The sequence below is a fragment of the Lampris incognitus genome, chromosome 11 (assembly GCF_029633865.1).
Source record: "Lampris incognitus isolate fLamInc1 chromosome 11, fLamInc1.hap2, whole genome shotgun sequence".
Taxonomy (NCBI): domain Eukaryota; kingdom Metazoa; phylum Chordata; class Actinopteri; order Lampriformes; family Lampridae; genus Lampris; species Lampris incognitus.
In genome coordinates, this window is record NC_079221.1 from 17954635 (window position 1) to 17980011 (window position 25377).

General features: G+C 43.1%; 2 protein-coding genes across 2 annotated transcripts in view; one reads left to right on the forward strand and one right to left on the reverse strand.

The window, feature by feature from the left end:
• Positions 1–16912, forward strand: part of LOC130120536 (inactive dipeptidyl peptidase 10-like) — a 159958-nt gene extending 143046 nt beyond the window's left edge. Inside the window, exons 10-26 of the mRNA XM_056289115.1 lie at positions 2594–2691; positions 2778–2901; positions 2999–3037; positions 3531–3638; positions 4523–4614; positions 4702–4749; positions 5739–5860; positions 6526–6573; positions 7460–7558; positions 9233–9302; positions 9764–9958; positions 10386–10440; positions 10843–10942; positions 11536–11594; positions 12254–12326; positions 15591–15664; positions 16778–16912. Of these exons, the coding sequence (XP_056145090.1) occupies positions 2594–2691; positions 2778–2901; positions 2999–3037; positions 3531–3638; positions 4523–4614; positions 4702–4749; positions 5739–5860; positions 6526–6573; positions 7460–7558; positions 9233–9302; positions 9764–9958; positions 10386–10440; positions 10843–10942; positions 11536–11594; positions 12254–12326; positions 15591–15664; positions 16778–16912 (1539 nt within the window). The remainder of the gene's footprint in view (positions 1–2593; positions 2692–2777; positions 2902–2998; positions 3038–3530; positions 3639–4522; positions 4615–4701; positions 4750–5738; positions 5861–6525; positions 6574–7459; positions 7559–9232; positions 9303–9763; positions 9959–10385; positions 10441–10842; positions 10943–11535; positions 11595–12253; positions 12327–15590; positions 15665–16777) is intronic.
• A 5413-nt stretch (positions 16913–22325) lies between these two features.
• The window catches only part of LOC130120297 (inactive dipeptidyl peptidase 10-like), a 279769-nt gene continuing 276717 nt past the window's right edge, over positions 22326–25377 (reverse strand). Inside the window, exons 23-26 of the mRNA XM_056288837.1 lie at positions 24774–24832; positions 23898–23970; positions 23489–23562; positions 22326–22463 (exon numbers count right to left, since the gene is read on the reverse strand). Coding sequence (XP_056144812.1) covers positions 22326–22463; positions 23489–23562; positions 23898–23970; positions 24774–24832 — 344 coding nt within the window. The remainder of the gene's footprint in view (positions 22464–23488; positions 23563–23897; positions 23971–24773; positions 24833–25377) is intronic.

The following is a 25377-nucleotide window of genomic DNA, read 5'->3' on the forward strand; positions in this document are numbered from 1 at the left end:
GCCCTAGTAACACCCACTGGTACAAAGTATGAGCACTGAGACAGCATACGGACCTGAGCTCTTCATCCCCAAACACTGACTGACTGAAGCATTGTACAGTGCTGACCTACAGTACATAGCTTGTGGCTCTCAGAAAGTAACCCGAGTTTTCCCCCCAGTAGTAGCAACCCAGTCCATTGCAATAATGAAACTGGGTCAGCTGAACTGGCTTCAGAAACTATGATGTCCAGTTGAGACTGAGGTGTTTCCACTGTGCTTTAGTTCTACTCCGTTAAAAAACTGAGAATGGTGTCCAGGTGGTGTGGTGGTCTATTTTTTTGCCTACCAACACAGGGCTCGCTGGTTCAAATCCCCGTGTTACCTCCAGCTTGGTTGGGCGTCCCTACAGACACAGTTGGCCATGTCTGCGGGTGGGAAGCCGGATGTGGGTATGTGTCCTGGTCGCTGCACTAGTGCCTCCTCCGGTTGGTCGGGGCGCCTGTGAAGGGGGGGGGCGACTGGGGGAAATAGCGTGATCTTCCCATGCGCTACGTCCCCCTGGCGAAACTCCTCACTGTCAGGTGAAAAGAAGCGGCTGGCGACTCCACATGTATCGGAGGAGGCATGTGGTAGTCTGCAGCCCACCCTGGATCGGCAGAGGGGGTGGAGCAGCAACCGGGACAGCTCAGAAGAGTGAGGTGATTGACCGGATACAACTGGGGAGAAAAAGGGGGGGGGGGGTGTCAACAAAAAAAAAAAAAACCAGAGAATGCCTGATTCGAATGATGGAGCAGTGTAAAGAGGATGTATTTCGAACAATACTGCCTAAGCTTATCACACAGGTACAGTGAATAATACAACTGTCGGTGACCAGCTCTAGCTTTTCTCCTTAAGGGTTAGATAATAGTTTTTTTTGTCCCTTGCTTTATTCATGTCTGACCTGCCCCCTCAGAAGAAGTGTGGCAGTAATGGTTGAAGGAATATAAGGCACAGGGAAAGAAAGGGCGGTGATATTGTATGGTAAGAAAAGTTCACACTTTTGAATCCTCTCATGCGGAGAGTTGGTGTGCTAGACACACCAAGGAGGGTGACTCATGCAGGAGTGGCTTGGTGGGGGGTAACAGTAGATGCAGCCTCATTTGTTGTTCGACACCCGCCGGAGAACAAGGGGATAGAAGTGGAGCGAGCGTTGGAAGTTCATGGGAGGTCATCTAATTAATAGACCATTGTTTGATCCCAGCACTCTCCCCGTGGCATGCATGCGCACCCACAGCACACACATGCGCAAAGAAATAATGTTTTCATCCTTGAGCAGGGTCAGTAATGTGCTGTCGCATTAGTAAAATGAAGCATGAATTTCCTCTTCCTTCCATCTTTCTTCTGAGCACGGTGAAGCATCGCAGCCCTAATCCAGTGATATTCACTCCTAATGCATCCGCTGTCCTCAGCCAATAAATGTCTCTACTGATAATTGTTTTGTTCTCCCCATGGTGATTATACCAATCACACCGAAAGCAGTACATATATTAAAATAAAACAATTAGGAGAGAGCGAGGAAGGTGATTAAATTTTTGGTTATGACTGGTGTTAGCATACAGAGAACGCTTCAGGATTGAAATTGGATTTTAGGTTGGATCAAATTGCTTGTCTGGAGCTATGTGTCTAGTGATGCGGGCCAACTGGCCATTTGTAAGAGTGTAGAGCTATGCAGATGCTGCTATGCAAAAAAAAAAGTGTGATAAATGAAGGTTTGAACAGGTCACCAATAGTAAGAAACAGCAGAGGATGGATGCTGTCATATATTATAGGATTTATGTTGAGATAATTCCTGTTATACAGACAAATGAGCTATGTCTGAGGAAAGCTCATCTGAAGGAAGACAACTAACTCCTTGCTTGTATCACATTGCTATTATATCATCTGTTAAGGTGCTGACGGCATTGCTCATCGTCACATATATGTACAGTATTCATACAGTATACGTACTGGACACGTACGTATACTGTACGAAAAAGAAAATCCATATATATTGACTGAACGGGCATCTGGGTGGCATGGCGGTCTATTCTGTTGCCTACCAACACTGGAATTGCCACTTTGAATCCCCGTTTACCTCCGGCTTGGTCAGGCGTCCCTACAGACACAATTGGCCGTGTCTGTGGGTGGGAAGCCGAATGTGGGTATGTGTCCTGGTCACTGCACTAGCGCCTCCTCTGGTCAGGTGGGGCGCCTGTTCAGGGGGGAGGGGGAACTGGGGAGAATAGCATGATCCTCCCACGCGCTACCTCCCCCTGGCAAAATTCTTCACTGTCAGGTGAAAAGAAGTGGCTGGCGACTCCACATGTATTGGAGGAGGCATGTGGTAATCTGCAACTCTCCCCGGATCCGCAGAGGGGGTGGAGCAGTGACTGGGATGGCTCAGAAGGTGGGGTAATTGGTCGGATACAATTGGGGAGAAAAGGGGGGGGGGGTATATATATCTTAATATCCCGCTCCTCATTTGTTGAGCACTTTTATTAACACCATTGACGATTTCCAGCAAAAAAACAAAACACTTTATATGTATATATATGAGATGATTTGGTTATTTGTTAACACACTGCTTTTGCTCTAGATGGGTCAAATCAATCCTTCTGTCAAACTTCATGTTGTGACCTTAGATGGAGGGTCTCAAACAACGGAACTGCGACCTCCTGACAGTTTTAAGAGAAGGTACTATCAAAACAACAATTTCGGTACGGACAGTTTTGTCGATAAACACACAGTAGTTTTCTCAGCTGCTATTTTCTCTTCTGTAGTGAGTATTACATCACTATGGTGAAATGGGTGTCAGAGGAAAAGATGTCTGTGCGCTGGGTAAATCGAGCTCAAAATACATCCATCCTCACCCTGTGTGGCGTCCTCGTTGGGGAATGCGTCAAGGTGAGCAACTCAGTGTCAACCATTCCCTCTCTGTTAATAACTGCACACATCATTAATATGCACATGCTGCACAATAACTTGTACCTTCCCAATCCAGAAACATGTGATGACGACAGAGAAGTGGCTTGATCGTCAGGTGAGCAGTTCTGTGCATTATAGTTATTCTTCCAGAATGGCAAAAATACTTATCAGACATGAATCAGTTTAAATAAAATGCACAAATATTTCAAAAGCCAATAGTGTGAGCCATGAATTTGGCATAGTGGGACATTTTGAATTTTAGTTTGTTTTCCCTTGCCAAATCATCAGAGATTGATTTCCTTTCTGACAGAGATGACACTCAAAATTGCTCGTCAGCATTCCCCATTAAAGTTAACAAAGAGGCTTGCTCTAAGAAATGACAGTGCATTTAGGGTGACTGCCAAAACAAAATTTGTTTGTTTTTTTTTTTTGTTTTTTTTTTTTCCTCCAGCTATGTGAAAAGTGCCCTGTGAGGAAAAATAGTACACAGGATTTTTATTATTTTGGCCAGAAACTTTCTCTGCAAAGCAGCAAAAAAACAAAAACAAATTCTCGCCTGAGCAAAGTTTTCTAACCCTCTGTTGTTCTTCTGTTTGTTTTCCCACCAGAACGAAGAGCCGGTTTTCTCCAAGGATGGTGCTGTATTTTTTATCACCATGCCCCTAAAACATGGTGGGCAGGGGGCGTTCAACCACATTACCATGATATCCAGCCAGGTACTGTGTCATATATATTACAAATCAAATACTAAATTGATTCAGGTGTTGCTCACGCTTAAAGGTAAATAGCTGTGTTTATTTAATTTTTTCAAGATTTTTTCGTTTTACCTCAGCTGTCTTTTCAATGTTTCTTCCACCTCGTTGCCCATAGGCTTTTCCAAGATTCCAGTATTTTTCATCCCAGTGAGAGTAAAACAAAAATCTAAGAGTAAAACAAAAGGGAGTCTCTTTCTTTTACTGTATATTTGTCAGATGATCATTATTATTATTATTATTATTATTATTATTATTTTTCAGTTGATTATGTGGTTCACTAATTTCATTTCAACTTTTGCAGAGTCATTTGGCAGAACTAGGGATTTTAAGGTTGATGGACAGTCAACAGTCACATGTAGCTACTGTTGATGATAAAAATACTTGCCAGCACCAGTACTATTCTAACAGTGTACGACCCCAGATGGGTCCGACCCGTTAGCCAGGGGCTAGCGAGTCTACACATCCGTGGTTGTACACTGTTACACTCCCCTCCTTCGGGAAGCCTGTCCCCATGCTTCTGCATACCAGCTCTCCATCACGCCTCTGAGCGCATGTGTATCCCACCGCTGCCACCAAATGTAGTGGGAATTCAGGGGGCAGGCGGGAATCGAACCTGGGTTCCCTGCACCACGGGTGATTGCGCTAACCAGTCAGCTAAAGGGTCCGACCCGTTAGCCAAGGGTTAGCGAGTCTACACATCTGTGGTCGTACACTGTTAGACTATCATTGTGGACTGTGTTATGTGTGCAAAGGTAATGTTTACACGGGTTATTGGGGAGCCTCTTGGGTGTTTTACCTGACTTCCTGGCTCATTTTTGCTTTTTTCTGTCTCATGCTTAATCCAGTCCCAGGGTCAAGAGGTCAACCTCCGCCACCTGACCTCAGGAAGCTGGGAGGTCTCTCGAGTCTTGGCCTATGATCAGAGCACAAACTCTGTGTGAGCATGAGTTACATGACACCGTGCAATCTGCTGAACAACAATACGGCTCCCAAATAACAGCTGAAATTTCTGTTTTGTATGCAGTTATTTCCTAAGTACGGAGGAAGGCTCAACGCAAAGGCAACTGTACAGGTATGTGTAATTTGAATGGAACTGAAGGAATAAATAACTCAAAATAGTGCAATTATGTGAAATGATGCCGGGAAAAAATGCCAATACTTCAATTTCCTATTGAAACTGAAACGAGGTCCTCTAACTGGAGCACAATAACAATAATCTGCCTTGGCAAGTCTTGTCATGTATTGTTATTTGAAGGCGGTGGAAATAACTGTCTGAGGCACTTCACCACAATCTTCAATAAGTTTTCAATTAAGCTAATGTGTGTTAACTGAGATGGCTGCAGCGGATAGTTTAAATCACTTTCATGCTCTCCACACCGTTCACTCACCACGGGTGCCAGGTGGATAAGGGCATTGTCATCCCAGGAGAGATCACCCCTGTCAGGGTTGTAGCACTTCACCATATGGCAGTGGCTGTGTTCTTAATGGCATTCACCTAGCCCTATCATGTGGGCTAATGCCATAACATCAATACACAAGTGAACCTTAAGAAGCGGTGATGTGAAAAACCAGCTGTAACAAGTTTTTTTTGGGGGGGGGGTTCCTTGACAGGAAGGCACCCATGGGAATGACTAGAATGCACCAGTTTTATTACTTACAGAAATACATTGTTATCAGAAAACGGTCCTCTTATCACACAAAAGCAATTCTGCTGCTTCATTGTCCAGTCAACTTTTTGTGGGCTGCAGCTCTGATGCATCCTAGTATCACAGCAGGGGAAATATGGTTAATGCACCACATCTGCAGTATAGTCACAATATAGAGAATTACTCGGCTCAGCTTCATTTGTATAGCACTTAACATACAAGCAGGTGAAGTAGTTGTTAAGTGTGCTGGATATTGGCGGTGTTAATGCCAATATGCTTTGTTAACTGGGGTATTTCCCAAATTCCCAGTTTTATTTGTTGGCCACAAACATACAGATTTCCTCTCAGCTGTTGTAGATCCTGTCAAGTGGACCATTGATGTTCTCTGATATCTCCACCCTCTCTCCTCAAACAGGGTCTCCACCGTGGATCCGTTTCAGAGAGAATGCCTTACTTGCTCCCTCCTCAAACAGCAGTGCACCTTCTATGATGCTGTCCTCAGCCCGGACAACCAACATGTTCTACTGAACTGTAGAGGTGTTTCTTCTTTGTCATGGTCAAAACTGTAATAAAATGCCTGCACGTCACATCCGAAAGGCAGATATCAGATGAAACACCGGAATGGCCATTAAAAGCTTCATTAGATGTTCATCATAACATTGCTTGAAGTACCATGGTAAATGTAGACATTTGAAGCCCTGCTGGTGCAAAGCCAGATGTCCTCAGATTCAGACTGTGGCTGTACCGTACATCTGGTAGACACCTTTTGGTGACCCTTGGTTCAGTACATTCAACATGGTCTGAAAATTTAATGACCTTATAGCTAGAATTTCCTTCATTCCTACGTTACCCTGAAGGCTGGCATGATGATACATCCGAGAGCACATGAATGTCAGCGTTACAATTAATAGTGCCAATAATCTGCTTTATGCTTTTGTTTGTTCTAGTCGGAGGGTTCCCCAAGCTCAGTTCTCAGTAAAACATACCCTCAAGAAAATGGCAGGGTGGTAACATCCGAATTGAAAACACAAATGCTTTAATATTTCCCCTGCAAGCAATAACATGCTAGACTATTTACCTCCCCTGCTGAAGACAAGTAATTCACATGGGCAGTAGCTATTAAGGTCTTAGCTATGAACTCAAACCCACCACCCAATAACCTGCACTCATCAGACTACATATTTAATATCTATTTCTTTCAGGCCCTGGAATTCCCAGAACCACTCTACACAACCTAAACAATATGAACAGTAAGTATATTGATGCTGACAGGCTCGAACTAATGAATTTAGCTGAACTCTTTCACCCAGTTGCATCAGGTGTATTTGTTGGGCATGGCTGCAGAGTTGTAAAGTCTTTTTTATTTCTACCAGCAATGACTGCAGTGTATTCTTTAAAAAAAAATTACACATCAATTTAATTTCCTAAAACATTCAAAGATCAAGACACTTAAATATTAATAATAAGTGCTCAACATTTGACCCAACAATGCTTCGCAACACTTACCCGACTATACAGCTCTCAATATATCGTGATCCCATTAAAGTGGTGTTAAGTCCTTGAAGTGCTGGGAAGTGTACAACGGGAGCTGTCGGGGCAGCGTGTCGGGAACCTGCAGTAGATAAACAGTCAGCTTGCTCGACTCATACAGGCTCACAGTATGAAAGATGTTGATTAATCCAGTCATTAAAGTTGCATCATTATACCCTCGTTGGGCACACATCAAACAGTACATATCACATTATCAGTTGCCATGCCGTTTGACCCTCATTTAGTTAGATGAGAAAGTGCAGTGAATTACAATGTCTTGGTGTGTGTGTGTGTGTGTGTGTGTGTGTGTTTAAGAGTGTGCAAGTCTTTTATGTTCATTTAATAAACATCAATAGAGCCGTGATGAGTTGGTTAATCAAGCTATCCGATGAATTGGTTTGATTGCGTGACTGTTTCGGGGGTATGGCTTTGCATTTAAAATGTCATAGTTTCTTCAATTAGGAAAAAAAAACCTTTGTGTTGTTCATCGCGATTACAGATGCAAGTCTTCGGCCCATTTACCCTCAACAGGAATTTGCAGGTACAGATTATTGTCTCTTTTATGCTGAGTAAATCGGTTGTTCTTCTTGTCCTTTTGTTGAACAGGAAATGACACTGTGGAGGAGAATGCGGTGTTAAGGAAGGCACTGGTGTACAGGACAGCACCCAGGAGAGAGAGAAGAACCGTGCAAATCAACAACTTCGGTGTGACACCGAAAACACTATTATTACAATGACTGTGCTGCTTGGGGTTTTCCTGATGCTTAATCTAAAAACCAGAGGTTTGGTTTTTAGTTAATGACTGGATCATGCCCCTCATTATGCGCTACCTGCAATTCCCCATTCTCTGTAGTACTTTAAATCTGAAGCATTGTCATTATCATCATCTTCCAAACCATTATCGTCACATATACCCACTACCACGCATATCTGCCAAAATCAGTTTGGGGGGAAATAAATTATTGTTGTCAAAAATTATCCCTGCCTGTTCCCACCGTGCTGACTTTTTACTTTTTTTTTAAGTCTTGGGAAGAGTCTTCGAGTATATTTTGAAGCACTGTATTAAAAAGATTGACTACAGGGCATCCGGGTGGCGTGGCGGTCTATTCCATTGCCTACCAACACGGGGATTGCCACTTCGAATCCTCGTGTTACCTCTGGCTCGGTCGGGCGTCCCTACAAACACAATTGGCTGTGGCTGCGAGTGGGAAGCCGGATGTGGGTATGTGTCCTAGTTGCTGCAATAGCGCCTCCTCTGGGGGGGAGGGGGAACTGGGGGGAATAGCATGATTGCTACATCCCCCTGGTGAAACTCCTCACTGTCAGGTGAAAAGAAGCGGCTGGCAACTCCACATGTATCGGAGGAGGCATGTGGTAGACCGCAGCCCTCCCCAGATCGGCAGAGGGGTGGAGCAGTGACCAGGACGGCTCGGAAGAGTGGGGTAATTGGCCAGATACAGTTGGGGAAGAGTGGGGTAATTGGCCAGATACAGTTGGGGAGAATTGGGAAAAAATCCAACAAAAAAAAAGAATCAATATAAGTAATAACATAATCATGCGTGTTTGGGAAATGGGGTTATTTTTGTGTACATGCAGTATACATGTGACGGTTCCTACCAGTCTTCCAGTATTATATATATTGTTTAAAGGCCATGGAATAGACAAGACTGTTGGGTTTGAAGTGTGAGACACAGAGATTGCAGTGATGGTGCACAGGCAACAAATTCTGTATAACAGGATTAAAATAACAGGTGCACAGGTTTGTGAGGGGATTGTGAGTCAGCTTTGGAATGAGCAGCCCACCAATCTACCGGTACGATTAGCGGGGACGGCTCATCGTATGGCATCTTCTCTGCAGCCTGAGACCGCTGTCAGAGGCAATGAACATGGAAGTCTTTTGGAAAGACTCCTTCATCACTGTCAGATGATCATCTTTTCGGAAAGTTGAAGAAAAAATAAAAATTCTAATTTTCTGCTTGCATTTCTTTTTTTAATTATCTGGGTTTTGAATGGTTTTCAAGGGCATGTATTGCAACCATTTTTGCAGTAATCCGCTGCCTCTCGTCTGACCCTTGCTTTCATCAGTTTGTTTTTTTACTTTCTTCTTCCCCTGATTAGCCCAGCGGCTTCACAATTGATTATCGACAATATTTTATTGAGCTCTGATGTACTTGGAAACCTAATCAGTTTGTTTTGTTGACAGCAAAGCAAATTAATTTTTCTAACATTGGCATTACGCTGCCGAACCCTCACTAGGGAGTGTTATGTTGTTATATTGATTATTTGTATCATAAGTGTTTTCTCTTATTGTAGTTTTGTACATTACATGATGTGTGAAATTAAGAAGTTCAACTGAAAAAGACTTTTCCCCCTCTGCAGCACTTCATCTGGAATTAACTCTCCCAGTAGACTTCGATGAAACAACGCAGCATCCACTTTTATTGATGCTGTACGTAACTCATTTACCAATTCATCCTCTAATGTCACCAGAGTCAGAATCGTGTTTATTGGCCATGTAGGTTTGCACTACATGGAATTTGACTGTGGTTTCGTGGCTCTCTCAGTGTACTTAACATGGAATAACAACACTACAACACAACAATCTTCAGATATATATGCAAGGATTGACTATATACAGGTGAAATAAGAGGTGATAAGGTGCAATGGTGCAGAGAGTATATCAGAGGCATTAGTTATACATTTTAGTAAATACAGAGATTCTGTTAGCTTGATATGTAGATAGATAGATAGATAGATAGATAGATAGATAGATAGATAGATAGATAGATAGATAGATAGATAGACGTGTAGGGAATTAAGCAAGTGCTCAAATTTGTAACTTGATATGTTGCTGGTTTTTCTCTAAGAGTCTCAAATTTCTCTGGCTCAACTTTATTCTCCGTTGAATAGTGACAGCGCCCCTGGCGGCCAGGTGGTGACTGACCGCTTCAGACTTGACTGGGACTCTGTGCTGGTCAGCTCAGACAGCGTCATTGTGGCTCGTCTCGACAGTCGGGGAACCAGCTTCCTGGGACAGAGGATTCTGCATGAGGTCCACCAGCGCCTGGGAACCGTGGAGGTTCAGGACCAAATCGCTGCTTTGGAGTAGGTTTGTTTTTGGGGGGTTTTTTTAAGCAAAAGATAACCCCGACTTCTTATTTTGCTTTTCAGATCTCAGTGAAATGCATCATGCATGCAAATAACTTTTAGAGTTTGGACTAACTTTTGGAGATAAGCGGGGGTTTACTTAATCAGGGCAGTTCAAAATAGCATCAGATAAGCTCTCAACCGCAGAAAAGAAAAAAACAACTAAATCTTTCAAAAGCCAGAAATTGGGTTTTCAAGTATTGGTAGAAACAATCAGGTAGATTCACTTGCAAACTCTGTTTCACTGACTTTTAATGTGACCTCTTTCTACCATCCACAAAATGTTTGTCATAATATTATGTATTTCAAATCAGGTTTTCCTTTTGTGTATATAATACGCTTAAGTTTTTGAGTGATTTTCAGAGTTTTAATTTTTAATTCTTAGGTACCTGATCGAGCTACCATATGTAGATGGCAACAAAGTTGGAGTATACGGAAAGGTACCTTTTTTATTTAAATTCAAAAGGCTTCTTCGAGTACATCTGTCGCCATGTTACAATGCTGTGATTGCAACCATTCCCCAAACCTCTGTGAATAGTACACATGGCCATTGTAACTCTGGTTATGGTTAGAACTGGTTATGGCAATTTGCATGTGAAACTGATTGTTTGTTTCAGTCATTATGCCACTATTGTTTATAGAGGTGGGGATACCTGCAGTCAGTTGAGACTGAAGATGTCACTTAGATGAGTGATGAAACATTTCTCTCAATAAACGTTGTGTTCAGATGTTCTGATTCAGCTTTCTGTGATTTCCTTACCTGGATTGTTGAGCATGCATAAAGGCGCTTTACTGTTGTTTTCTTACTAAACTCCCTTAAGCCTTCTCTGTGATTTCCCCAGGCCTACGGGGGTTTCCTGAGCTCTCTGCTGCTCCTCTCCCATGCGCCTATGTTCAGATGTGGCGTTGCTGTTGCTCCTGTCACAGACTGGAGACTCTACGGTAAGAAGGGTTGGGTCCTGTGGTCTTAGAAAACTTGCTTTGTGATGAGAATCGGAACCACTATATTTTGAATCATGATTTTTTTTTATTTTTTTTTTTATGTATGTTTGACGACTGACCAAGATAGTTGTCATAACCGGGCAAGACTGGGATGTTTAAGACAGCTATCAAAAGAAAGCAAAAATCCCCATAGATGACCCTAGGTTCTTCCAAACACCTGCACTGAAAATTGATTTTAGCCGATGTTCTTCTGCAATTCATAGAGGTCTCTGCACGAAAGGAAATCATCTCCTTTCAAATAACTGAGTACTTCTTTCAATCTCGCTGAAGAGTTAAGTTGATGTCATTTTACACTGGATTAGACAGCCACCTGATGTACCAGTTCAGAATGGCCACCCCAATCCAAGATGGCCAATAGTCAGAAGGGGTAGCATTCAAGTAAGGTGGTACATCCAGTGCTATTTTTTTAGCCTTTTTTTTTTAATGTTTCTCAGTCAAGGAAAAATTAATATTTTAAAACAGTTTATAAATGATAGCTGTTGCTTATCCTTTTCCACAATGTATTCATAAACTTGTCAACATTTTTTTCCAAGGTTCAGCATTCACGGAGCGATATTTTGGCTTTCCAGCCACAAAAGATTACAGATACCAGGTATGGCTGACTGCCAAGGTCTTTTTTGGGGTGCTGGTTAGACTGAAAGCAGTTTAGAAATGCTCTTTAATAGTGACGTTACTTGGTTCAACAGGTCAATAGTACTAAATACTACAAGCTGCTATATTTTTTAGAGGGCGATACCTTTAGTTTGGAAGTTTGAAACTCTCACTTTGTTCTTAATGCCTGGTCCAATTAGTGTAAACCACATCTTCTCAAAGGAAGCATCCAGAGAAACAGAAAAGGCTGGCCATTTCATTGCCCTACTACTAATTCCATTGAAATTTATGTCAAACGTGACCCAAAATTCCTCCATCTATTATGTGTTGTTTCCAATTCCTTTAGTGCTGCACATCAATTTATTACAGGTTAGGGAGCAGGCAGTCTGTCTTATCTTGGGCTGTAGGAGGCAGCATGTAATATTACAAGTAAGGACCGATCCTTCCAGGGGGCAAAAGGAATAATTTATCTTAATCTCGAACATGAAATCCACTCTCAATCCCCGTAACATCAAATCACGAGACAGCATGTGCGAGTGTGATTTCCATTACTTGACATTTTCTAATAAACAGTCATGACATTTGGTGCAGAATACATTGACTGATGTAGATGTTGTTGAGTCTCTCTGCTGTGGATAAATGTGACTGTGTCCCCAATAGATTTCTAATCTGCTTGGTAACATCACAGCACAGATGGATCTGAGTTTTCTTATTATCCACGGCACTGCAGATGGTGAGTAAAGGCTCTGTTGTTGCTTATATTTGCTATGTGTGATATTCCAGCCATCCTAAAGCTACTGAAGCATGACATGACCAGAAATAATCAGCAAGGCTTGCTGAACAGTACTGATTAAAGGAATTGATTCATGGGCCCCATTCCCCAGATTTCTGCTTCCAGAAACACACGAGTTGGGTCAGCTGAGATGTCGCTGTTGTTTGTTTCATTTGTTGTTGTCCCCCCACCCCAAAAAAAGAGACTTGGGTTGGGTTGCAGTCCTCAGCAGACCACAATCTCTGCAGCAATCACAGTGAATGGTATCTACTGGGGCCACTCAAACATGGCAGATGTCAGCAAACGTGCTGTGCATCCACTGCCCTTGTATTTCAAGTTGTTTGTCGAGCTTGCAGTTGCCGCCATTCATATTTTTAAAAGATGAAGTTCAGGATTAAAACAGAAATGCACATAGCACCTTTAAAGTGCACCCCTGATAAAGCCTGGCTGATTGGTTCAAGAAAGATTTCTCAAGTCAAATAGCCGTGAGTAATGAAAAACAAACAGGGTTCCTCATTGATGGTTAAGCATAATACGTTGCATTATCTTGATTTCTGAGTAAATTAAAGAAATCATATATCTCAGTCTGATGATGGATTTTTAACCTGTTCCAGTGAAAATAAAATAAAATCCTTTGTTAGTTGTTATTCATTTGGAGAGTGAAAGTTTTGTTGTACTGTAGTGTGTGTGTGTGTATATACACTCACTGGCCACTTTATTAGGTACACCTTGCTAGTACCGGGTTGGACCCCCTTTTGCCTTCAGAACTGCCCTAATCCTTCGTGGCATAGATTCAACAAGGTACTGGAAACATTCCTCAGAGAGTTTGGTCCATATTGACATGATAGCATCACGCAGTTGCTGCAGATTTGTCGGCTGCACATCCATGATGCGAGTCTCCCGGTCCACCACATCCCAAAGGTGCTCTATTGGATTGAGATCTGGTGACTGTGGAGGCCATTTGAGTACAGTGAACTCATTGTCATGTTCAAGAAACCAGTCTGAGATGATTCGAGCTTTATGACATGGCGCGTTATCCTGCTGGAAGTAGCCATCAGAAGATGGGAACACTGTGGTCATAAAGGGATGGACATGGTCAGCAACAATACTCAGGTAGGCTGTGGCGTTGACACGATGCTCAATTGGTACTAAGGGGCCCAAAGTGTGCCAAGAAAATATCCCCCACACCATTACACCACCACCACCAGCCTGAACCATTGATACAAGGCAGGATGGATCCATGCTTTCATGTTGTTGACGCCAAATTCTGACCCTACCATCCGAATGTCGCAGCAGAAATCGAGACTCATCAGACCAGGCAACGTTTTTCCAATCTTCTATTGTCCAATTTTGGTGAGCCTGTGCGAATTGTAGCCTCAGTTTCCTGTTCTTAGCTGACAGGAGTGGCACCCGGTGTGGTCTTCTGCTGCTGTAGCCCATCTGCCTCAAGGTTCGACGTGTTGTGCGTTCAGAGATGCTCTTCTGCATACCTCGGTTGTAATGAGTGGTTATTTGAGTTACTGTTGCCTTTCCATCAGCTCGAACCAGTCTGGCCATTCTCCTCTGACCTCTGGCATCAACAAGGCATTTTCGCCCACAGAACTGCCGCTCACTGGATATTTTCTCTTTTTCGGACCATTCTCTGTAAACCCCAGAGATGGTTATGCGTGAAAATCCCAGTAGATCAGCGGTTTCTGAAATACTCAGACCAGCCCGTCTGGAACCAACAACCATGCCACGTTCAAAGTCACTTAAATCACCTTTCTTCCCCATTCTGATGCTCGGTTTGAACTGCAGCAGATCGTCTTGACCATGTCTACATGCCTAAATGCATTGAGTTGCTGCCATGCTGATTAAAAATTTGCGTTAACGAGCAGTTGGACAGGTGTGCCTAATAAAGTGGCCGGTGAGTGTATATATATCAACATGGATATCCGTGTTGATATTCCGCTCATTAGTTGAGCACTTACAACACCATTGATGGTTTCGGAAAAAAAACGCTATATACGTTTTTTTTTCCGAAACCGTCAATAGTGTTTTTATATATATATCTATATCTATATATAGATATATATATATATCTATATATAGAGAGAGAGAGAGAGAGATAGAGAGAGATAGAGAGAGATAGAGATGTATATATAGATATATAGATATGGATATGTGAGCGTGTGTGTACATCTTTGTTAAAAGACACAGTCAATGGTAGGGAAAGTGCTCAACAAATAAGGAGCAAAATAATCCAGTGAGTCAAGTAAATTCTTTACTTGACTAACTGGATTAAATGTATTTATATACAGATAGATGTAGGAAAAAAAACCTTTTTTTCCTAGGTTTAACAGCCATATGAGTAGCTTCAGGAATGAGCGTTCAAGAAATGCAACGGCCTTAAGCCACCACATTTGGTCATTGGTAGACAACAATATTAGTTACTCTATTTCATGGAAAATCCTCACGAAGAACAATGCATATTCAATTAACAGCAAAAGCTGTAACCTATGCTTGGCAGAAAAATATTTTATTATTTGCAAGTCTCCTATGTCCACCATAAACAGTAGAAATGAATTGGCCACGAGCTGTACACATAGCAAAAAGTATCTGCTTTGCAATTACAAGTAAACCAATGTCTTTATTTACCCCCCCCCCCAATTAGATGATACACGTGACATTTATTAGATGTTATATTTCTATATTTTTACTGTCTGCCCTTCCAACTTTGCCCCAGCACCATTCCACTATATGATATACGTAAATTACCCCATTTGATGTTATCTTGTTATATTTTAAGTGTATGCTTTTTCAACAGTGCCCTGGCCCTTTCAATCCTTGCTTTTTCAAAACAAGCCCCAACCCCTACCCCATTGGTTGTAATGTTTTCTATCCCCACATTGGTTGCTGTGCATCGTAACTACCTACCCCATTGGTTGTAATTTTTCAAATGTTTTCTATCCTCTCATTGGTTGCTGTCAACCGTAACTAGGGGCGTGATGCGGGGCAATTAACTATTTATCGACTGTGTTTTTTCTTTGTTGTTTTATCACATTGGCAGCTGATGAGTGCGTGATGCACGAAACAAGCTTGTTCTGCAATAAGTTTGTTTTTCCTACATCTATCTTAATATATATATATATATATATATCCCCCAAGCTGTAAAGGTTGTGTTTTACTGAGTATCTGGTGTTTTGGGTCATGATGAATATATTGTAATTATTTCTCTCCATTCAGCCACTGTTCATTTCCAGCATTCTGCTGAGCTGGTGCAACTGCTGTCTGCATCAAACGTTAACTACACACTGCAGGTGACCACTGCCATTTCCTCTTTCTGTACTACTCTGTTTAATTTCTTTTTCAAATGGAGACCCTGCCGTTTCATTTATAATTCAAAAGGACACCTACTCGCTCCTTTCACCTTAACTCGTTAATTAATTTAAGATTGACAAATTGGAAATTGTAACTCACTGTGGGGATCCAACCATGCAATTTGGAAAACCTGACCTGGTATTAGCAATTAGTGTTAGATGCATTAAAAAGGTTGTGCACAATATTTTCATGTTATACCAGTAGTGGAACAAAAGAGCAGCTATTAAGATGAGACCAGGAGAAAAGAAAGGGGAAATGAGAGGATGTGAACCTACGAAGGGTAGGAATATACCAGTAATATCACAACTAAAATGCCAATATGAGCGCTGAGCGAACTGATGAACCCAGTAGAATCCACTGATAAGTCAAGTCATGTCAAGTCAATTTTATTTGTATAGCCCAGTATCACACATTACACATTTTCCCCAAGGGGCTTTACAGCAACACAACATCCTGTCCTTAGACCCTCACACTGGCTAAGGAACAATTCCCTAAAAAAAGGGATAAGGGTGAATAACGTCAGGAATTAACAGTAGCAGCTGCATGTGAGTGTTTTAGCACTTGCAAATTTTTCGTTTTCGTTATACTTCTGATCGTTGACCAGACTTGGCAATACCCATTACAAATGTTGCCTTCATTGTAGTACACACCAGTATTAAGTGTGCACCAGCAACTATTCTGTCCTGGCATGCAAGGAACTGTGGAGTATATACGATAATCCCACTCTTAAGTCATCGTTACGAGTGGAGGTAAAAGATCATTTGTGATTAAATATGCAGTTTTGATAAACTTTTTGACGCTTGTAATTCAGCTGAAATTTAATGCAACATTCAAAAGCTGTAATATATTGTGGAAAAATAACACAAACAAAGTGAACGCATACAATGTATGGCATTTTCTGTGGCATACTTTACACATTGACATATTGAGGCCCTATACTGTCGCCGTGTAAAATTATTATATCCTGGAATTTCAATTGTGGTACCACGGCAAAAAAAAGTGACATGAAAAACACGATGTAAAAAAAAAAACTATCATATCCTGTCGCCTAGATATTCCCGGATGAGGGCCACAACATCGCCTCTGTGCAAAGCCAACACTACATGCTGAATTCAGTCATCACCTTCTTCAGGCGCTGTTTTCGGGAGGAGGTGGCTATCCCACTGACATCCAAAGACGAGGAGTAGCTTGGAGACCTCCCGTGCTGCGACACAACATGAAGAGAGGAGCCTGGCGGCTCTTCTGACGATGCAACAGAGAGATGCTGTGAGTTTCCTGAGGGTCAGCTGTCTTTGAATGCAGGCTGAGAAGTACAGGGCCAGAAGGGAGGGTAGGAGGGCATTTCTTGCAGTATGACGCAGCTCATGTATTTATTTATTTATTTATTTGTTTATTTATTTCATGAAAAAAAAGCCATTTGAGAGTAGCATTAGCCGTAAATGTGCTTGAAATAGCAAGGTGGCGTGGGTAAATTTGGGACTGTGGTGGTGATGTCATGATGACAAGTCGGTGCCGCTGTTGAAGCTCTTTGTGTGATACTGTTCCTTAGTTGAGAGTGTAATGATGAAATCTCCATCATTTCAGTACCAATGTCAGGGAATGAAGAAGAGGCGTATTTATTTTTTCATTTTTTTAGAGTATACTTATTTTCCGATTGCTGTAATCTACTGTGAATATTTCAAGGTTTTTATTGAGATATGAATTCTACCAATACTTGGCTATTCATATCACACACAAAAAAAATCCTTGCAGGTGCCTTTGCATCATCTCAAACGTAACATACCCTAAACATCTGGGCAACATGGTCTTCATTGCAATATCAGAATTTCCATCAAATTAGATTTCGAGGAGAAATGTCAAGACTGTGGTTTCCAGAAGCATCTGCAATTCCACCAAGACTACTTCAGTCTCGGTGAAACTGCATAACTTTCACATTCATGAGAAAATGTTTAGCTGATGAAAAGAAGCTATTTCAACGAGACAGTTTAAGTTAAGAGAAAAATGACTATACTGTAGGTTGGTCAACATTCGTATTTAGGTCTAAATGGGGAAACAGCCTAGGATTGGAGTATTTGCTGCAATGCCACCTTGAAAACAACTCCCATTTTTATAAAGAAACCTACTTTGTTATCATTTCTTTGCTGATGATGGGGAGCAGAGCTCTTGTTGTGATGCCTAAACAGGATAAAGCCTGGTTGTCATGTTCTCTGAGGGCTGCGGCGTTTCCTCCAAATATGCCGTTTTCAATAACGGTGTGGTGACAGTCTGATTAAAAACGTTTTACAATGCTGCCATGGTAGCGTCTGCGAAGCAGGGAGGCAGCCGTGAAATGACTCTGTAGCAATAAGACCACCCTGTACATCTCAACTTTCAAGGCAACGCATGGCGGTCCAAGTAATTTCATCCGATTCTTTCCAGAGTCAATGTTATGTCAGTGCAAATGTTTAAAATTAATTTATATAGCATATATTTGTCCTGTTAAACATTAAGGACTAGCGGCATTAGTTGGTTTACATTTCAATCTTGTCAGCGCTCAGTGTTGCAGATCCCAGGCTATGGAAAAAAAATATGTAGGAATTTGCTTTGAGATGAAGATAAATTACACTGTGTATCAGTATCTAAAGCGTTGTACATAACTGAGTTTCATTAGCGTATTATGGCTAAGTACTTCCTTAACTGAGAGGTATAGTTTAACCCAAGTCTAGCTTACATGTCTCCGAGCATGGTCCTGAGCTGCTTCCACTTCTGTCCTTGCAGTGAGTCTCATTACACATGCAATGTTGTACGCGTCCTGAGTAAAATACCTTTGTACATTCTGTAAAACTTTTTACACTGACGTAAGTTATTAAACTGGACAGCCTTGCCGCTGTGTTGACTGTTTGCTGCATGGTTTGTTTTTGTCCAGAGAATGTACTTCTTTTTCAGCTGCTGGAGGAATAAGCAAGGAAAGCAAACCTTTTTTTTTCCCCTCCTTTTTCTCCCCAATTGTACCCGGCCAATTACCCCGCTCTTCCAAGCTATCCCGGTTGTTGCTCCACCCCTTCTGCCGATCCGGGGGAGGGCTGTAGACTGCCACATACTTCCTCTGATACATATGGAGTCGCCAGTCGCTTCTTTTCACCTGACAGTGAGGAGTTTTGCCAGGGGGAGGTAGCGCGTGGGAGGATCATGCTATTCCCCCCAGTTCCCCATCCGCCCTGAACAGGCACCCCAACCGACCAGAGGAGGCGCTAGTGCAGCAACCAGGACACACACCCACATCCGGCTTCCCACCCGCAGACACGACCAATTGTGTCTGTAGGGACGCCCAACCAAGCCGGAGGTAACACAGGGATTTGAACTGCCGATCCCCATGTTGGTAGGCAATGGAATAGACCGCTGCACTACCCAGACACCCGAAAGCAAACCTTTTAAAACTATATTGGGGTGTCTGGGTGGCGTGACGGTCTATTCCCCCCACCAAACCGGCAATCCCGGTTCGAATCACCGTGTTACCTCCGGCTTGGTCGGGCGTCCCTAAAGACACAACTGGCCATGTCTGTGGGTGGGAAGCTGGATGTGGGTATTTGTCCTGGTCGCTGCAGTAATGCCTCCTCTGGTCAGTCAGGGCGCCTGTTCAGGGGGCAGGGGGAAATGGGGGGGATATCGTGATCCTCCCACGCGCTACGTCCCCCTGGCGAAACTCCTCACTGTCAAGTGAAAAGAAGCGGCTGGCGACACCACATGTATCGGAGGAGACGTGATAGTCTGCCGCCCTCCCCGGATCGGCAGAGGGGGTGGAGCAGTGACCAGGACAGCTTGGAAGAGTAGGGTAATTGACCGGATACAACTGGGGAGAAAAGGGGGGGGGGAAATCAACAACAACAAAAAACTGTACTTTTCCATCAGACGTGATCACTGTCACAGCATCTTTCAGACCGTGGTATATTTCCATAAATTGCCATGGTTTTGCAGTTCTTCTGGTGTGTTTCAGTGACTACAAACAGCCGATCAGATAAGGGAGCATCTCCTCTATTCAGTCATGATTTGTTAAAATAACTTGCGTTTCAAAGGACACATGCCGCTCCTCGCAACAGACCAAAAAGCATGCAGCCATGACACATGGTGACATTTTAACAAAGATTTGGTCAAAACTCACAAGTCACCAGCAGCCAGAAATAGATATTAGCCTTTCGAAGCTGTTTTTGCTTCTTCTGGAAGAGAGCGGTTGTAATAATTGCTTACCCCTGGAAATGCTCTATCTAAATTGGTCCCTCTTGAACTTTCTCGTTTTTAAAGGTCTTTGAGCAGACCTTCTCTAAGCTTTAAGACCCAAAGTTTAATGGATGCTGCTGGCACCAAGAGAATGTGCGGAGCTGGAAAAGCACCAGGAAGAACAATTAAGTGCATTTTCCTGCAGATAAAAAAAACACATTATGAGGCGTGATGCATTCGCATCTGTGGAAATAGGATGCAAGAATTTCTATTCCTCATCATCAGCCTGGCCAGGGGCCAGTAAACACACACACTGATTACTACATTCAAAGTCACAACCACTAACGTACACCCAAACATGCACAATATTTCAGCATCTAAATCCTGAATAAAGGCATCTTGCGGCTGTGACGGAGACGCTAACTCCACCCCGGCTTAAAGGTGAGCACCAAGGTGAAAGCACCAATGAAACATAATTGTGCAGGCTTAGGATGATTGGGTCATTCGTCTCCTCTGACAAATGACTTACGCGATCAATACTGAAAACAATTGTGGTTGAGTTGGTCATCTGCGGCAATACGTGACTCACACATCAAGATAATATTCTTTTTTTTTCACGTGGTTTTTATTCATAATCATCACTAGAGGACAATCACAATAACCCCAAACCTTGACCCCAGCCCTTCCCCTTAAAAACAACAAAATGAACAGGAACAAGCATTACAAAATCCATCCTAAGAAGAAAATCAACAGCTGAAAGGAAAACAGAGGGTAAAGAATGTACAGGACAAATCAGGTAAAATCAATCCATCCCCATAGACTAAACTTTCTATGAGATCTGACATGTCTCAAAAATATATGTATATACACACTCTGCTGTATTGTACTGTACAAAATGTGGCAACACTTTTCACGTTCCCTGTAGACATGCAAACACCTTACTTACACTGTAAAAAATGTCCATCTTAGACGATCGCTCCATCCTGTATCGACTCTGCATCTATGTGTTTCTTAAAACAACTGAAGAACTCCTGTCAGTAGGGTGAAATTATTTAATTGGCTTTCAGTTATTCGCATCATTCTCTTGAAATAAGGGACAACATCTTGAAATAGGGAATATGAAAAGGAAAAAAAAAGGGAATATCCTTAATTTCAGAATTGTTGTCATTTGACAGAGAGCATTTGAAACGGGTTGATTTTTTTTTTTTACTGAAAGCCTAAATCACTTAATTAAATCTTCCTGGGGAAGATTTGATTATTATCATCGTTATTATTTAGAAAGCAAGATGAAGAACGCAGGACTGAGTTGGACACATTTTGCAGCGTTATTTCAAACCAGTCTATTATGGCCAATATCCATTCTCTACACATATGATTCATAACTTAATTTGACTGACCCTACAGCTGACATAGTGACACTGTCTTTAAATTAACTGAGACTGACACTAAACTAACTATGCGATGTTGTGTCTCTGAGACCTGAGTTGACACAGGCTAGCACAACGCCGCTAATTCATGACTAACAATGTCAGCACCTAATCTTAACAGTATATTGAACCTCATAAGGCATTGTACATGTCTACATGAGACCCATTGTACACTTAAGTGTGACCTAAAAATACTGTTGGTTCTTATTGAGGTTGGGCGATGGCAGAGGATTTCAGCAGGAATTGCACTTATTTATGAACATCTGGGCTGTGGTGAGCTTGCAGGATCCTAACACTTCCACAGACGATCTGAGCGTTTTCTTGGTGCAGCAACTGAACAACCAAAGAAGAGGTGAGACCACACGGGTTCCTCTGTGTTCTTCTCTTCCCAACTGCGTCCACAACAGAGACTTAACATGGCAAAAAGGGTGAAGCTGAACGGGGGTTAAAAGAACCATGCACTTGGTACGTGAGAATGACTATAGCCCAATCAGCCAGCCAGAGGGAGGCAGTCTGTTTTGTGCTTTGCCGAGAGAGGGATCTTCTCAAAGTCGAAGGTTTTAAGTGACGTTACACTAGGGGAGAGTTCCCGGCTTCAGTCCCGGCAATGCAAGGGTCCACTGTCGTCGACAGGTGTCCACCGGTTATCTTTTCAACACAATTATACATCGGTGTACACAGCCACACACACACTGTAGTGTTCACACAAATGCATGCGCAAACACACAAGTATACACACAAGTGCACACATTTTCTCTAACACACACTCTCGCTCGCTCACTCACTCATTCTCTCTCTCTCTCACACACACACACACACACACACACACATACACGCACATCAGAGCATTAGCAGCCCTCAGTGTCCGCTTCTGGGATAAACACTTGGTCCGAATGCCAAAGGCCTTAACGGATTTTAGCAAATATTTTGAGAGCGGATCAAGCCCCATTGAAGACTTGACCCTCAAAAGCCTCCATGCCTACTCCTCCTCTTCCTCTTCGTCATCAGAGAGCGGTAGAATCTCCTCCTTCAGACATTCCCTGTAGAAGCTGGTCAGTGTGGCAAACAGGTGCTGGCGACTCTGCTTAGAGAGGAAATGCCCCTCATCTGGGTAGATCTGGTGGGCAAAAGAGAGCAAGGCCATGTGTCTGGATACTAAATTAATACATGGATTTGACTCAAGGTATTTCCAGTGGTGTTAAGAACAGCATCATAATCCCAGCTAACTTTCAAATACTCTCTGATAACTGCATAAATGGTACTTCAAGGCACATGGCTTTGTGCCATGTCATTTTCCCCAGGAAAGCCTTAGCTGACAGTAACCATTAAAATAAGCAACTACAAAATCATTCAGGATTGGCTACGGTCTTATAAATAGGACAGACAGTGATAGAAATTATCAAAAAGGACATTGGTTCACAGCAGTTCTTCCATCCATCCATCCATTATCTGAACCGCTTATCCTGCTCTCAGGGTCGCGGGGATGCTGGAGCCTATCCCAGCAGTCATTGGGCGGCAGGCGGGGAGACACCCTGGACAGGCCGCCAGGCCATCTCACACACACACATTCATTCCTAGGGACAATTTAGTATGGCCAATTCACCTGACCTACATGTCTTTGGACTGTGGGAGGAAACCGGAGCACCCGGAGGAAACCCACGCAGACACGGGGAGAACATGCAAACTCCACACAGAGGATGACCCACCAAGGTTGGACTACCCTGGGGCTCGAACCCAGGACCTTCTTGCTGTGAGGCGACTGCGCTAACCACTGTGCCACCATGCCGCCATGCAGTTCTTCAGAGTTGCAAATTCATTGCCAAGCTTCAGTGCTCAGACTTAGCGTTTGCAAATACTGTTTGGCAGGTCTGGCTTTGTTTTCACACAAGGTTTGGGTCATTTAAATAGATTGTTGAGTAAACTCAGTTTGACGTTGCATTGGCATTGTGTTTTATTTCCCTCAACACTAGCTGATTTATTGGCAGATCTTGAAAATGTGTCAGACTGTCCCATGAAATATGAGTGATGTGGAATAGTATGAAGCTTAACTCTAGGAGTCAGGAGGGAAAATCACCATTGTCCCCCATATTTCATTATATGCACAATATAAGAAAGTGGTGGCGCTGTCTGTACAACACATACCTGCATTGAATAGTTTGCTCCAACTTTCACAAGGTTCTTGATGAGCTCAGCAGTATGCTGAAAGTGAATGTTGGCTGGAAAATATAAATAAATAAATAAACAGCATTATTCAGTCTGAATTCAAAGAATAAAGACAATCACATTCTGATAAACTAGACAAGTCTAGTCGAAGGACGGAAATACCGCTCGGACAATTAATCATGATTCATGTGCGGTTTTCTTTGTCGTGAATTCACCTGGAATATCAGGCAGGAATGTCGACAACCCACTTCCCTCTTTATCTTTTGATTAAAAGCTATGTGACTCATTAGCTTTCAGGGTAAAATGCCACTCTTCCCACACACAGCCGCATTGCAGAACAGACACGGTACATCCATTCTGTTACTAGTATATCTTTTCTCTGACTTACCATCTGCCGTGCCGTGCACCAGCATCAGCGTCTGTTCCCTGAATGCCTGCGCATTCTGCAGCACGCTGGAAAACTGGTGGGTAATCAGGACATAAGGGGGTGATAAAAGATTAATAGATTAGGTTAACACTGAAGCATACCATTCAAGATTAGCAACTGGGATGAAAGAAAGGGTCTCCGTTTTACATTATTATCGTTATCGCGCAGAAAACGAAAGTACACGTTCACACACACACACATGCAGAGAGTGGTTTCCCCCACTAAGCGTCTCTTCCTTGTCCATATTGTTCATGCAATGCCATCGTGATTGTGCTTGCAATATCACCATGTGCACTGAGATCATAAGAGAGACGTTGTCTAGCGGCAGAAGACAACGTCTCTGAAGTGTGTTCACTGCTGTGGACGGTGTCTTGTTTGGTCTACAAACAAAAGAGACGTGTTGCTTGATTGATTGTTTTCTCTGTACTGTAATTGCGGCAGCCGGTGTTGATCTGCTGGCCCTTTCATATACCGTAGCGGCAAAAATGTGGAATTCAAAAAAATAGAATAAAAACAACCTCAAATAAGCTGAATCTGTGGGAGAGGCCTGAGCGAACCTGAAGACCCTTTACTGCGGCGTGTGAGAAAGCTACGGCGTTATCTACCCCGCCAGTGCCCACTGTTGCCAGGGAGACATGAGTGACAGAATCTGTGGCGTGGAATCTGAAAAGGGGCCGGAGAAGTGAAAGCCTCGCTACCTCTGGCTTTTGATAGCAGCGACAGTCAGCAACTGCGGGAGCTCAACTGCAGGCACGTCAGCAATGTTACCACGAGCCACGCTGAAAGGCCTAAACAAGACTGACAGCAAACAAGCGTGGCGAGGCAGTAAACACGCACCTGATATCTGCTGTCGTCTCGTAACGGCATGCCGAGGTATCTCTCGGAGAACGCTGATGCTGTGCAGATGGAAAGTGATACGTTACACACAAACCTCTGTTAGAAGACATTGCTGCAGGTACAGGTAAGGACCCGCACCCAGTATGATCCCCTGTCGAAGTGGCCCTACATGAGACGCTTTCATTGTGAAGGAAATGACTCCATTGAAAGGGTGGTGCGCTGTTCCTTATTCTTTTCTTTTTTGGGGGGGTTCCCCCTTTTTCTCCCCAATTGTACTTGGCCAATTACCCTATTTCCCAGCCATCCTGGTCGCTACGCCACCCCCTCTACTGATCCGGGGAGGGCCCACATGCCTCCTCCGGTACGTGTGGAGTCGCCAGCCGCTTCTTTTCACCTTACAGTGAGGAGTTTTGCCAGTGAGACGTAGCAGGTGGGAGGATCATGCTATTCCCTCCAATTCCCCCTCCCCGTCGAACAAGCGCCCCGACTGGCCAGAGGAGGCGCTATCGCAGCGACCAGGACACATACCCACATTCGGCTTCCCACCCGCAGACACGGCCAATTGTGTCTGTAGGGACGCCCGACCAAGCCGGAGGTAACACGG